General features: G+C 40.2%; 1 protein-coding gene across 3 annotated transcripts in view; it reads right to left on the bottom strand.

Moving 5' to 3' along the window:
• Positions 1-3,237: 3,237 nt before the first annotated feature.
• Positions 3,238-16,007, bottom strand: part of adck1 (aarF domain containing kinase 1) — a 75,397-nt gene continuing 62,627 nt past the window's right edge. For all 3 annotated transcript variants that reach the window (XM_047344697.1, XM_047344698.1, XM_047344695.1), the window contains exons 10-11: positions 10,514-10,707; positions 3,238-4,169 (exon numbers count right to left, since the gene is read on the bottom strand). In XM_047344697.1, the coding sequence (XP_047200653.1) occupies positions 4,010-4,169; positions 10,514-10,707 (354 nt within the window). In that variant the 3' untranslated portion in view covers positions 3,238-4,009. The remainder of the gene's footprint in view (positions 4,170-10,513; positions 10,708-16,007) is intronic.

The raw sequence follows: 16,007 nt of genomic DNA, 5'->3' as shown, positions 1-16,007 counted from the left end.
GGGGGAGGGGAACTGATGGATGGAGTGCTCTGAAGCAGAGGGAGTTGGTGATGGCTGAGAGTTTGAGAAAATGCACAATGAAAAAAGCAAATCAAACTTTTAGAAGATATTTGTTTCTTTCTCATTTCTGTTTATAATCTACATCAATTTCTGCATTTTGGGAAAGGTTGGGAGAGGAACAGTTTGACGTTAAGATTTTATTTGAGTAAAACAAATTACAAAGATAGGAAGATGATTCTAAAAGGCAATTGTTTTTCCTATTCACAAGTGTTTTGTGGTACTGAATCGTACGACTGTGTCTACCCAAGGGAATATAATACGGCTATGATGCAGGAATGTGTGTCCACATCCTGTAGAGATACGCCTTGTATCCGATCCTGTTTGCTTCATTCATGAAGAGGATCCTAAGGTGTAGTCATGGAAAACAGGATGTCTGAGTTGAGACACTCATGGTGTCCTGTTTGCATTCTGTGAGTGTCCTAAAGTCATAATTCTTGTTCTGCACTGGAACAATCTGCAGGGAAGTATGGACTGGCTGTAATGAGAGACCGGTCATTGAATGGCTCCTTAACCTCTCAAAGAAGCTGGTTAAGGTGCCAGGAAGTGTGGTGTTGTAAAATGGGAGTTTTTACTCTCTTTCCTCCCTGTGCACCACCGGGTCCGTTTCTCTCCAGTTCCGAGACCCAACCAGTAAAACCAGCAAAGTATTTAACTCGTGAAATAATGAGAAATGGTTACGTATAAAATCAAGATTTAATGCCAAAATGAGCAGTGTACAGAGTATACAATTGAACAGATACAGAGTGACATTCACCTTCGGTACCGGGCCCCACTCAGCCCATCTTAGGGATGAACCGAGAGGAGCAAAGAATGGAGCGTGAGTCCTGTTTTTATCTAGGCCTGTTCTTAACCCTCTTAAAGGATGTCATCCTCTTGTATCAGTTTATCCTTGACTATGTGTTGCATCTTATGTGATATCAACAGTTATGTTGTGTAAGCTGTAGCAGTGAGCGGTGCTGCAGATAAGCAACAAAGGCAGATATATTTAATTAGGGCAGCAAAGAGATGATTAGAAAAGGCCACAGAATCATACATAAATAACAGTGGGGTCTTGACCGACCTGCTGATCCTTACTCTGGTAGCCTGTTATCATTTTGATGCCTCTCCACATATTTTGTGGTTGTCGACAAAGTTCCTCTCAATGCGCCCTCTTTACCTGTGTTTGGCCAGGCGGATTCCCTGCTTTATTTCTTTTTGAGCCAGCAGTAACCTAGTATGCAGGCAGTACCCCGTGATTTAGAAAAAATGCTCTTGCCTCTGGTTGAGAAGTTTATGAATTTATGGAATCTGGAGAGCACTGCTCTAAGTTCGACATGGCAAGTCTCCAGCAACAATAACAGCCACTGATGGATTCTCATTCATTTGATTGCTAATTAGGGAGAACAGTTCCTCCAATGCAAATTTAGCATTAGCTCAGGGTGGAATATTAGTGGCTACAATCTTGATTTTGCAAAACTCTCAGTTTTGAAGGGCCTGCATTTCACTGCTAGATATTTAAAGTCAGAGCCAACGTAGTCCGGTTATATTTGCAGGTGTACCACAGGTATTATTAAACAATTTGGAGAAAACCTCGGGTGTAGCTTCTATTAGAGGCTACTGTCCTGTAAGCCTGTAACAAAGAGCACCCCTCCAGCTCCACCGCAGCGTCCGGAATGTTATCAAATTTTTTGGTGAGTGACCTGGTTAGAAAAAGACTGGGGAGAGCTGGTCTGTGAGGATTAAGGCTCCCACAGTGTACTGTGAGCAGTGCGGACTTTGTGCGTACTGTCCGCAGCAGTTTGAGGTTTTAAGTCAAACGTACCAGTTTCCTACATTTCCCTCAAATTCTGCCATGCCATAAATGAGCGAGGATGCAGAGCTAATTTGCCTCGTAGCTTTGGAAAAATAAAGAAAAGAAGGTGGTATATAAGGCCATCAAACCAGACTAGGGACGGAGAATGGGAATACACCTGTCAGTGTGGTTCAGAGAGTGGATGTGCCACTGCAAATCCTCACGACTGGTTGCTTGGAGCAGTGTGTCACATATAAAGCAGTTCGAGGTGGAGACTTTTCCCCACCGAGCAGTTTATTGTGTGACCCGGTAAACATTTTTCTTTGCGCAGACGTGTCCATGGAGTCAAGTACGCCCGACTACGTGGGAGCCCTTAGCCTGTAGCCAGGCCCGTAGGTCCCTCCTCTTGCCCCGCTTTTGCTTGTGGAGTCTTCTCCGTCTCCTTGGTAAAGGTGAAACGTTGAGAGCTCCAGTGTTCTGCTGTACCTCCAGTGGAATAAAGTCCATAATTGGGGGGGGGGGGGGGGGGCCTCACCAAAAACAGCCATAGAACAATAAAAACAATAAAAAGCTGGGAGCACCAAACTGCTGCGTTCATGTGCGCCACCATACACATAAACTGTCTTCATGTCCATTCTGGCCTTGACCCAACTCTGGATTGAAGGTTGAATGGATAGCTGTGATCTCTGATCTCTCAGATGGCACTGCATCAAGAACCACCATTAATCCACAGCTGATAGTCCCACATGGACAAGGTCAGCTCTAATGTTTGTTGTGTTTACCTCAGACTTTTCTTTAGCAAAAAGAGCAGCAAACCAGGTTTATTTCTTTTAGGAGAAAACAGAAATAAGTCACATGGTACATGGTTACTGTTGACTTATGGTTCATTTTAATTAGTCTTCTCTCAAATGATGCAGGTCCCACCGTTGAGGCTCAAACAACTGGACTCAAATCTGTCAAAAGATCAAGGAAAACAAAGATAGAAAACAAATAAAAGATAATAAAACTGTTAAAACTAAATGAAATTAAATAAAGCAACACATAAACTGTATATGGCAAATGAAATTAAGACAACAGAAAATTAGACAGATTAATTGATTATTTTGAAAGCACCATGAAATAACATAAAAGGATGTTGATTATGGTTGAGGCAAGCAATATGGAGTGAATTCAAACAAAACTTAACCGCTTTTACATGTGTGTTGTAATTGAGGTGCATAAGCACTTAACCCCAAAACACTAGACTGAGTTTGTGACAAGATGATTGAAAGAAGTTGAATGCGAATATAAGAAACTGGGATACTGATGTTTCCATTGCCTTTGTAAAACACTGAACTGCAGCTTTAAATGTCGTTCTTTCCAGAAGTGAAAAGAAATCTCCACAAGGTCCAAAAAAAAGTCACAGAAACAGACAGGAATATTATTTCAAGCTCAAGTCTGGAAATGAAAAGGCAACAATCTGCAGATGTTCAGAGCTGTCCCAGTCATTCCCACACTGACGGACCCAAGATGACTTTGGGTCCAATCCGCACAGTTAACAATAACAAGAGAAATGCACACTCATGGTGCTTGAACGAAGGAATAGGATCTGACCTAAACAAACGGAGTAAACATGATCTGTCTCTCAAAGTGAGGTGCAAAACAATGATGTGACAGACATTTTGAGGTATTTTGTTGAGAACCAGGAATAAGAGGAGCATCACGCAAGCTAGGAACATCTCGGAGTGAAACAGATTTTAGATAAAACTTCTAACATCAGGGCAGCAGCTGCTTATCTTCCATACCACAGTGGGAATGGAAGATGGGACTGATGACTCTCTTTTCCCAACACTTTAATGGTATTTTAGCAACCTGTTTGCATTCTGGTTAAGACAGTTTTCAGTTTTCATTCAGTCACTGATGGATTAAATACAGACGTGCCCACAACTGCATTGTTTTGGGTAGTGGGTTATCTCAATGATACTTTACATGACAAATAACTACAACAAAACTAGTTTTCACGTTATCACACTTGAACCTTAAATATTTCCCAACATTGTAGAAGGATAAAGATGAAAAGTACAGTTATGCTTCAGCATGAAAAAGTTTTTATTAAACTTGCTTAGTGGGACATGTAAGCCAGACTGTGTCAGCATCCTGGCCCAATGACGATAATGATGTCCCTGTTCCAGATGTGTCTTAGTACAGAAACGCCAGCAGGGCAGAGAGCCAGCGAGTCATCACAGATCCTCTGACCCACAGAAGAAGTTCATACACTGACAGTTTCCACAGACTCACAGACTCGGCCAGTGTAATCTGCAGGCACCTCCTCCAAGACTGAGTATGGCTCCTCTTGTGCCTGTCAGAGCAACAGAGGAAGATAAGGTGAAGAGTCACATTTCAAGGTTTATTCACATTTAACTCCAAAGGAATCAGAGGGAGAAGCAGTGAATGGGAACACAAGTCTACCCTTACTGCTTTCACAAGAATTACACACTCAGGTGTGTGTCAACAACTCCAGGATAGAAAGACATTAGCAATGGCAGTATAGAGTCCATCTTTCTACAGTGAAATTTCTAGGCAGCTGCCAATCTTTATACAGCATTCCTAAACATCTTCTATTTCAAAATTGTAAACTTTCCAGACTAATTTCTGGACTTTTCATTATTATATTTAACATTATGTTGAAGCAAAAAACATTCACCTTGACAATATGTTTACAGCCGACTAGTCCTATTTTACTATATATATGGTTTAATTCAATCAACTATGAGCTGAACTTCAGCTTTGAGTTACAGTTACATTGCTTGAGAGCAGGTACTTCGAAAATGTTCAGAAACTATGATGCAAAGCTTATCTTATCACATGGAATCATATGGTATTTAGCTTGATAAAAAAAAACAAAATTATCAGTGTGAACTGTTGTTGAGTGTGGAGTCAAATCCAACGAAATCTGTGTCATGCAAAAGACATGCGTCACAAGCAGAAAGATGCAAACCGTGAAGAAATGTTAGCATTGGTCAAAGAGGGTGAGTGAAGTTTGCCCCCCACCTTCCCCAAATCAAAGAAAATTTGTGTCAAACGTTTGTGCTGGTTTGTCCAGCAAAAAGTTTGTTTGCGCCTCTTTTGTTTTAGTTATTAATGGACCAAATCAAGCAAATGGCGTCAACTGATTTTGCTATACTATCACTTTGAACATTTTAAAGTTTAATTCTTCCAAAGTTCAACCGTCAAAGCCACATTACCTGAAACCCATGTTAGCGCTCAGTACTTTAACCTAAACAATGCTGGTTTAAACGACAAACACAGCTCACCCCCAACATCAATTAACAGCGCTCTATTTGTGGGTGAACAACAGATTTACATTGTCTTTTTAGAGGCCAAGTTTGGATATTTCGGACAGAAGGAATCACAGCATTTTCCCTCAAGGCGAGTGACTGCTTAGTGTGTGTGTGTGTGTGTGTGTGTGTGCACGAAGGCAGCAGAGATAAAGTTCAGCTTCACTTTAAAAGTTTAAAGTTCTTCCTTCATTGTAAATATAACTGTCCTCCCATCGGGTTCACTTATATGAAAAAATATTAACTGCAGGCTCATTCCCCAACCCTTTGTACGCCCACTCCATAGCTTATAGGTGGCAGACATAGCAAAGATGTGCAAAGAAGCTGCAGCTCCTAACTCTTCTTTTGTATCATCCTGCAGGTAAGTCTCCAAAAGAACAGCAGAGATGTATTTAATTTATCAAACTGTCCACTGTCTCTACATGCTGGTCCAGGCGGAGTGAACGCTGCAAGTAACTCAATGCAATTGGCTGCGTTTCCTTAAATAGAAAACGTTTAGCCAATTTGAAAAATAAACTAAATTTAACTGAATTGTTTGATATTAAGATCAATTGAAATGTATGTACTTGACTTGGAATCTGTCTAAGTAGATTGAATTGAGTGCCTTGAGGCAATAAGGGTTGTTGATAATCACTATATAAATAAACTGAATTGAAATGAAAACTATTTCATTTATTTAGGTGGAACATGCACCGGGACTTGTTCATGTTAGACTCTGGCAGGGCTGCCCTTTGTCACCGGTCCTGTTCATAACTTTTATGGACAGATTTCTAGGCGCAGCCAAGGGGTCTGGTTTGGGGACCAGTGGATATTGTCTCTTCTTTTTGCAGATGACGTGGTCCTTCTTGCCCCCTCTAGCCGAGACCTACAGCATGCATTGGGGTGGTTCACTGCCAAGTGTGAAGCGGCTGGGATGAAGATCAGCTCCTCCAAGTCCGAGGCCATGGTTCTCGACCGGAAAAGGGTGGCTTGTCCTCTTCAGGTTGGAGGGGAGTTCCTGCCTCAAGTGGAGGAGTTTAAGTATCTCAGGGTCTTGTTCACGAGTCAGGGGAGAATCGAGCAGGAGATCGAGAGACAGATCGGTGCGGCTGCCGCAGTAAAATAAAGAGAATAGAATGATGGATAAGAAAATGAAAGAAAAATTGGACTGAAAATTTTACTAATAATGTTTAGATGGCACAGTCAAAGGCCACTCTAAACAAATAAGCTTTTAATCTTGATTTAAAGCAACTTAGGGTTTTGGCGCTTTTATAGTTTTCTGGGAGTTTATTCCAGGTTAGTGGAGCATAAGAACTAAAAGTTGCTTCTCCATGTTTGGTTCTGGTTCTGGGTATGCAGAGTAAATTTGAGCCAGCAGACCTGAGAGGTCTGGGTGGTTGATACACTGACAACAAGTCTGTAATGTATTTTGGTGCTAAGCCATTCAGTGACTAACAGAAGTATTTTAAAGTCTATTCTCTGAGCTACAGGGAGCCAGTGTAGGAACTTTAGAACCGGGGTGATGTGCTCCACATTCTTAGTTCTACTGAGGATGCGGGCAGCAGGATTCTGGATCAACTGCAGCTCTCTGATCGACTTTTTAGGCAGACCTGTGAAGACACCGTTGCAGTAATCAATTTTACTAAAGACAACCGCATGAATTCGTTTTTCAAGGTCCTGATGAGACCTTAGTCTTTTAATCCTGGAGATGTTCTTTAGGTGATAGAAGGCCGACCTTGTTACTGTCGTTATGTGCCTCTGAAGGTTCCAGTCTGAGTCCATCACTACACCCAGGTTTCGAGCCTGACTGGTGGTTTCTAGCTGTATTAACTGAAGCTGTGTGCTAATTTTTAAATGCTCTTCCTTTGGTCCAAAGATTATTACTTCAGTTTTGTTTTGATTCAGCTGAAGAAAATTTTGGCCCATCCATGCATTGACTTCTTCTAAGCATTTACCCAGCGTTTGAATGGGTTCATAGTAACCTGGTGACATCGTAACGTATAGCTGTGTCTCGTCTGCATAGTTATGATAACTTACGTTGTTGTTTATTAAAATCTGAGTTAGGGGGAGCATGTAGATATTGAATAGAAGGGGCCCTAAGATGGACCCTTGGGGAACGCCACATGTGATTTTTGTGCTCTCTGATGTAAAGTTACCTACTGACACAAAAAAGTCCCTGTCCTTCAAGTAGGATTTAAACCAGTTGAGTGCTGTACCAGAAAGGCCGACCCAGTTTTCCAGGTGCTCTAATAAAATGGAGTGATCAACAGTGTCGAATGCTGCACTAAGGTCCAATAATACCAGCACTGTGGTTCTTCCACAGTCTGCATTTATACGGATGTCATTGAAAACCTTGATAAGAGCAGTGTCTGTACTGTGGTGAGCAGGAAGCCTGACTGGAAGACATCGAAGCGGTTGGTCGTTGTTAGGAAGTTGTTTAACTGCTGAAACACAGCTTTTTCAATAATCTTACTGATGAAGGGGAGGTTTGATATAGGCCTGTAGTTCTGTAGTAGCAGCTTGTCCCAGTTGCTCTTTTTCAATAGAGGTTTGATAATTGCTGTTTTCAGGGCCTGGAGGAAAACACCTGACAAAAGGGACGTGTTTATTATTTGTGTTAAATCAGATGTTATTACAGGCAAAGCTTTCTTAAGGAAAGCTGTGGGTAAAAGATCGAGACAGCAGGAAGAAGAGCTTAGTTGGTGTACGATTTCTTCTAAGTTTTTGTAGTTTATTTGGTGAAATTGGGAAATTTTGTCAAAATCAGTTCTAGTTGGAGACCACAGTGGTACTGGAGTTGATGTGGATGTGCTGACTGCCTCTCTGACCTTTTGGGTGTTTTCAGTAAAGAATTTAGCAAATTCATTGCATGTCCTGGTAGAGTGGAGTTCAGATGCTACAGTTACAGGAGGGTTTGTTAACCTGTCAACCGTCGCAAATAATGCACGAGCACTGTTGATGTTTTTGCTGATGATCTCAGAAAAGAAAGATTCCCTTGCATTTTTCACTTGTACCTTATATCTGTATAGTCTCTCTTTATAGATAATATAGTGAACCTGGAGTCCAGTCTTTCGCCACCTGCGTTCAGCTTTTCGACACTCCTTTCTTTCACTTCTGACTGGTGGAGCACCTCTCCACAGAGACATTTTCTACCCAGAAATGACTTGCACTTTAATTGGAGCAATTGAGTCAATGATGTCCGAGATTAGATGTGAGACGTCTGACTCTTGGCTTGTTCAAACAGAAATAATCTTGCTTGAAGAGTTGTCCTTTTTCCCAAAAAATATTAAAGTTGTCGAAGTTCACAGGTGTGGTAGCACATGTTTTTTTCAACCACTTATTAATCATCAGAAGTCTCGAAAAAATCTAATCTCCACAGAAAATTGGTGCAAAGGGTCCGCTGAGAAATACCTTGATATTGAGACCTCCAACAATATTCAGAAGACGAGTGAAATCCTCCTTCAGTCTTTCTGATTTTTTCTTAGCCACGTCATCCATGGCTCCACAGTGTATAATAAGGTGTTCTAGAGACGGGCGCTTTTCTGTGATTGCAAGAATATTCTCTGAGATATCGGACACCACGTTACTGGTACCAATCATAACTTCTGTGTTTTTCTTGTTGCAGAAGTTTTTAATCCCATCCACAGCTGTGTTGCCCACTATTAGGGTTCTTGGTCCGGTGGGGCGCTCATTCTCTGGCAATTTAGGAGAAGACTGTTTAGAATGAAGGTTGTCCTCAAACCTTTTATTGTTCTCAGAAGATGGATAATTTTCCTGGTTTTCATTCTGTAGTGGAGAAAATCTGTTTTGGAGGGGAATTCCATTATTTCCAGCTGTCTCATTCCTATCAGTTGTTGTGACAGCAGCTCGCTGTCGAAGTCTCCTTTTCCCAAGGAAAACGGGGGCATTTCTCTGTAATTCTGGCTATTCTAATTTATTTAATTGCTGAGATTTTCCAGTGAGTCGTCAACCTTGATTTTTTGGGCAAGCGTCTAAAACATGGGTGGGGGGTCTGCCGGTAGGATTATTCTCAGTGTTCTGATAGCCGGCTGAGTCATTGAGCTGTCACTGTTTGGGATCACAGGCAGAGTTAAATCATCGCTGTATCCCATATTCACCTCCACATTCACTTCTAGTTGATGGATTTTCATCTCCAAAACAGCCAATTTCTGTAAAAGTTTGTTGAAGTCCTCTGTGGTGAAGGGAGGCATTTTGTGCTGATGAGCTGGCGTCAACTTGTCCTTCGATTATAAAAACATCAAAATTCTTTAGAAAAATTAAAATAATAATAATCCTTGGGAGTTGCTGGTAAGAAGTAGTTTTAGTCCAATATTTCTGTAATTTTGGCTAAGAGATAAAAAGTTAGGAGTAAAAAAATGCAAGCAAGCAGGGAGTTTAGAAGAAAAGCGTCTGAGCAGGCAGAGAGGTGGAAGCCCTCTGCCTGCTCAGACTCCTGTAGAGGCTCCTATATCAAAATTGACATCCTTAAGGTTTCCACTTGGATCTGCCAAATAAAAGCTCAGACAAGACCGAAAAGAACTGTTTGGCCACATAAACAGAGTAATGTATGAAAGACTTAAATTGAGGATTTCAACTCTAAGACCACCGTACCGATTGTAAAGCATGATGGTGGTAGCCGCATGCTGTTGGACTGTTTTGCCAGGTCCCTGGTTTTAGGTAATGTGGCTTAGGGGGTTGAACTTTGGAGGATTTAAACTTTAAAATCTTCAAAGTAATAGTATAGCAAAATCAACACCATTAGCTTTTGGTATGGTTAATATGGGGAGAATGGCTGACCTATGGTGATCTCCGGAAACTTTTATTAAAAACACAGCCAAACCTAAGCAAGTGGGTAACCCACTTGCTCAGTTACGATTAGACGACCAAAATGATGCACTTGATTCATTCCAGGCATGCATTCGAAGCCTGTCAATAACACCAATTCTGTCAGGACATGTGTGTGCCCTCTAAAGTAGATCCCCTCTCTGCAGGTATTAGATTGAGACCTAAGAAGAGATGGGACAGTTTTAACTTTGCCAAAGTTATTAATCTGTTAATTAAGGTTGGTGCAAATGCACTAGATTTTTGAAAAACAATCATGAATAAATCTGAATAAACACATAGAAAACCAGAAACAGCAAAAAACAACTCATCACGGTGGTGGAGGGCTAATGATTTGTGCGAGCTTTGCAGCCAGGGGACCTGAATATCTTGCATTAAGTTGGCCACAAACTCCTCTGTATGTTGACGTTATCCATTGTTTTCTAGTTTTACACATCAAACTAATAGAAAGGTGAAAAAATATAAGAGTCAAATTTCAAACTTTTAATCACTTGGTGACCTCTGCAGAAGTAAGAACTGCTGACAACAGAATCAAAGAATTGACCTGGCAACGGCACGTATGCAGCAGCGAGACATGTTGATGAAGGACGAGGACGAAGCTCTGGTTTGTAACGTGGTCTCGATGCCCCTCAGCAGGTCGTTGGTCTTCAGCAGCAACAGCATCTGTCTAGGAACTCTGTTCAACAGGTCGCTGATCTGAGGCAGGTAGAGAGCGGCATTGGTCCGAATCTCAACGTCCTGCAGAACAACCGAGAAAACTGGTCACGTCTTGGTGCGTCTCTTGGTTTAAATCAACATCTGTACACCAAAACTTGGACTGAAAATTTATACAAAACCTGTGACGCTGCCATAAAACTGAAAATGTATGGTATTTTTTCACACTTCCCATTTATAAAAGTAGCCTTTGTTGGTTAGTTTTTAACCAACAATGAGCCCATCACTTCAAGAGAGGACGAGGTTAAGAAAGCAAGAACAAACAAAAGAGCGGAAGAAAAAGAAAAGATTCAGAAAGAAAGAAAGTGTGTTTACCTCCATGGAAACCATTTGTTCTCTTTGATGTTGCTGCTCAAGCACCACTGTCTTCCTCTACTCCACTTCAAAAGGTTCTGCCTGCTGCACATCAGCCAGCCTAAATTACACTATTAGTCATGGAGGAGAGCAGACTGCGGGCTTACAAACCTTTAGACACTCAGCAGTCTTTAAGCAGAGAGGAAAACCAGGACGCAAACAATCTGCACGAGGATGTGACGTTACAAGAAGCTCAACTGCTGTGAAATGAGCTGAACAAAGAATTTTTAATTTCAAGTACAAAGAACTGAGTTTATTTGATGTGTTTTATTAACCTTATCAGTACATATTTAAACTGCAAAAACAAGACACAGCTCCATTATTTTCTACAACTGATTGCTGAAGATGTCCTGCACAAAGTTTGTTTTTTTGTAACAAAGAAAACATGTGCACCAGACAAGAGAGCCTTTTTATGTGTTTGCATCCAGTTATTTATGTGGACATTAGTGAAGGACACAAGAAACAAAAACTGAAATTAGGTTTTTATTTGCGTTCACCGTTTTATTTTTAAAAAGAATTCTGCAAATTTCACTGAAATTACTCTGAGATCCAAATAGTTCTGACCTTTAGGTGTGCTTAATTTCTCCTCTTTGTAAAGCATTTACTGAATGTTGGTGACATTAATTCTTTGGTAATATATTATTTTTGTTAAGAGTATGCCTGTGAGTTATGATGGTCACTTATTCTCAAATCTTTTAATATTCGCTCCAGTGTAGAACTTCAAATGATTTCAACAAATTTGTTAGCATCTTGTTTTTCAGATAAACTGGTGATAATGCATTGCTGCAACCAGGTGGAGGCAGCACTGCATTAATTTGTTTGTAGAGAAGAAGAAAACCCTTTAGGTATAAGCAGTAGAGATGGGAAATTTGATTCTTTTTACTAACTCGAGTCTTTATGAGCCACTCACCAAAGTGACTTGAGTTTTTGAATCAGTCACATTAGTTTAAGTAACCCTATTTAATGTGGTCCATTAAACATTAAAATAAATAAAAGACATGATACTTTTTCCCATATGTGATGTTTTTTTTCCCCCATATTGCAAAAATTATTTTTTTTGCACTGAAACATGGAAATAGTATAAAATAAACAACAGAACACGCTGAGCCGAACTGAACTGCTAACTCGCTGACTCGTCCAAAGCTTAAGCTGAGTGAACCGGTCATCAAGTATGTGAACCACTGACTCAGCTGAGACAAACCAGAGATGTAGATTTTTCCAGTGACATGTTTTCTAGTTAGTTATTTTTAGTCAGCCAACTGTAGCATTGAACGAGTTAATAGAGGTGACGAATTGTGACTCATGAGTCAGTAAAGCGACTCACGAGTTTTGAACAATTTGTTCAGGACTCGCACGCCACTAATTAGCAGGCAATTTCTGGGTGTGGTGTGATCTGAAATGCTGACGGTTTGTTGAACGGGGAAACATCCATCCATTATCTATACCTGCTTGTCCCTGCAGGGTCACGTAGGGGCCAGTGCCTATCTCCAGCTGTCAGTGGGTGAGAGGCGGAGTATATTTTGGACAGGTCACCAGGGCAACACAGAAAAACACAGGACAAAGCATTTCCACGGCATCTACCAGGGTAACATTTACCACAAAAAAGGCCTCTAGTAGCCGTTAAGTTTTATTTAACAAAGAATTATAATGTCCGTTTCAATTTTAATATTTAATGTTTTTACTTTAAAAGAGACAATGTACATTGACAAACAAATGAACACGTTAAATGTAAAAGTACCCACGTTAGCCAACGGCTAGTTTTCATCTGTAGCTCCTTTGGTTGACCTAAAAACGGCATCCAGAATATAAAAAAAAAAAAAATCATATCAACACAATCATGAAATGTTAAAAAAAGAATTTTAACTAACAATTTATGTATGACTGAAGTGTGCTTTTAGACATCTATGTCAGTTCTCCAGTAATATGAGACACAAGTAAAAAAAAAAGAAAAACAAATGTGGATTGTGATTGGATTTTAAATTAAGAAACTAGGAGCTGCTCTGGGTGTGACTGTACGTGGTTAAAGCTGTATTTGGACATGTCGCTTAATTTATTATATAACTGTGAATGTCTTTAAAGTGATTTTTATTCAGTTTCACAGTGCTAAAGCTCTGTATCTACTTCTCTCGCTTAAAAAGTTTGATTGCTGAGGATTAGTTTGAGGAGTTACCTTATCAACATCTGTGGATGTAATTTACATGAATGGACCAAGCAATAGAAACAAACACAGGGTGTGACCAGAATAAAATTTCCACTGGAAAATAAGTTCCAGTGGAAAACTTTCTGCACTTTGGGTCTGGCCTGGACTCTCCTCTAAGTTAGATATGCACAGAACATCTTCTAAGGAGAGGCCAGCATTGTGGTGAAATGAACCACCTGAGCATGTAACCATGATTTTGTTATTTTAGTCATTACTATGAACCATTAAAACAAGAGTCGAAGGTTCACAGACTGGAGCAAAGATTTTCTTTTTTAAATGCCACCTTTAGACGTCAGAGAGACACCAGACATGGTGACAATCTATCACTTTAACTATGGTAACCATCTCATGACTGAGGCCGTTTTGACATTCAGCTGTTTAAACCACGAAACCTGAAAATTTCTAGTTAATATAGATTCATTTAAAGTTTTCTACATTTCTTAGCTAAACAAAATCATTACGATTGATGTTGTCTCGTCTTAGGAGGAACTTTTCACATCTGCTGGCAGCTTTCAAGAACACAGATGGAGCAATCACAACGAGCAAGGTTGGGTAAATACTCCTTTAGATAAAAAACAACTCAAAAAGTTTGTTTTGACTCAATCTAAAGCCCAGTGAAGCTATTCAAAGGGATCTGGAAAAATATCTGAATGTGCACATTTTATAAAATGAAAAACATGAAATTATTCTGAACCATTCTGAACCATTGCCACAAAGAACTCCCAATCTAAACTTTTTAATTATTTGACTTGTTTATAGAAAAATGGATAAACTTACTCAGATGACTTTTGTTTGCTGTCCCTAACTGCAGCTACCTTTACATAGACTTATTCACTGTATTTTCATTTCATGCAGCAAATACTCTTTAGGGTCCAGGCCTGTGTAAGCATAAGTGTAACATCATGATTGTCAGAGCTGTCGGTCCAGATAAAGAGAGATTTGAGACGCACAGGGGGAGACAGACAGCCAGTCAACAATGTGACATGGATAAACCCTGCGTCTGTATTTGATGCCCACAGGAAGAGCTGAGAAGTGACAACCTCCGTGCAGCAAACATGCACCAACCACATTATTCTGCACACAAATATAACAGAGCGTGAGAGGCTTTGCAGAGGAATGTAACAAAGATGTGTTATCATTATGACATAAAGCATGTTTTCTCACAGAATTATGTCACTTTCAGAGTAAGAAAAAAAGGAAACTTTTTGCCACTACGAGCACAGAACACCTTTCATATTCCCATAAAACTGTCCAGTTAATTTGTCCGCGTTACTTAAGTAGCTTTCTATGTAACAGCAGCAGTTAAACTGAAGTAAAACCACATAATGCTGTGTTCCCCATCCTGGCACTACCACCATGCTTCACAGAAACAAGCTCATTTTTACATGAAAGGTTAGGTGTTTAAACAGGGTTTTAAAATATTAAACAGTCAACAGAACTAGCTAAATAAATGTTATTTGTTTATTTTAAATCAGTAGAGGGGTGTTTCCAGGACCGAACTGTAATCCGCTAGCTACCACAGTGTTCAGTGACAGAGAGGTATAACAGCAATCAGAGACAATATCATGATGTATGCTTGATGGTCCACCAGCTCCAGACGCCTGTGAGACACATCGTCATTTTGTGACACACAAGTCTTTTTAAACAAAAGATATTTTCAAAAGATATCATATTTTCCTATTTATTTATTTGAGGTTCTGCCTGAGGTTTGTCTATCCATATTCCATCAGCACAGGATAAATAAACCACTTGGTTTTTGTTCATGGACATTACTTAAAAAAGGGCGGAAAAAATATTTCTGAATAAAAGATGGTGTTAAAGAACAAAACAACGTATGAAGAGTGCAACTAAAAGTTGAAGAGGCAAATAAAAAGGGATGCCTCTGAGGACAAATTCGGTATTTTCAACATACCCTGTTGAGAAATCACTCAAATATCACTTTTGATCAGACAGTTAACAAACTAGAACGTTATCACCACCTACTGGGCCTTAAATGTGAAATGGTAAAAGCAAGAATCAAATTCTTTGGCACAGGGGGAGCTTTGGGCACAAGCAAGTCGAAGACCTCATAATTTTTCCTGCTGGCTGCCTGGGAAAGGTTGCTGCCAACTGAAAAGCCAGTCTAATCATTTTGTCATTTTAATGACCACTCAGTGGAAAGGTCTCTGTGAAAATGCCTGAATTTTATTTTTAGGATGGAGGAGAGAGCAGACAACAGGAAGGCTGAATGGAGTGAGCTTTCTATCCCTGTCACAGAACACATTGGATTTGGATATTTTGGGAGATATTTGGAAATACCTGAGGTAAGGATGTACTTTCCCCAGGAAATTCGAAGACGTGCTTCAGTTTAATTTTTCATCTAAATTAGATGAACATAAATGGTAAATGAAATATATATATATATATTGTGGTTTTTAGTATAACAATGACCATCAGTGGGACCCTTTGTGAGGTGCCTTGAGACGTCATTGTTGTAAATAAGCGCCGCTTAACTAAATAATCTGAACTGAAACTATCTGTGTTGTTATGCTGCTATAGGCTTAGGCTGCTGGAGGACATAACGACCACTTTCACCCTCTTCGCTACATTCTCACACTACTCTCCAATTTTGCATTGTTTGCTGTTATTTCAGCTTTTAACTTTGTTCTCTCTTTTCTCTTCCTAGAAGCTACACCTGGCCTGGCTCTGTGTCTGCCTGTGACACCTTTCTGGAGAGGGGCATCGTCCAAGCTTCTGCTGCCAACAACTTAATGCTCACCCTCTACCGATG

The sequence above is a fragment of the Girardinichthys multiradiatus genome, chromosome 19, assembly GCF_021462225.1.
Source record: "Girardinichthys multiradiatus isolate DD_20200921_A chromosome 19, DD_fGirMul_XY1, whole genome shotgun sequence".
NCBI classification, from domain to species: domain Eukaryota; kingdom Metazoa; phylum Chordata; class Actinopteri; order Cyprinodontiformes; family Goodeidae; genus Girardinichthys; species Girardinichthys multiradiatus.
The sequence above is the reverse complement of the archived record's forward strand: the minus strand, read 5'-3'. Positions and strand labels throughout refer to the sequence as shown.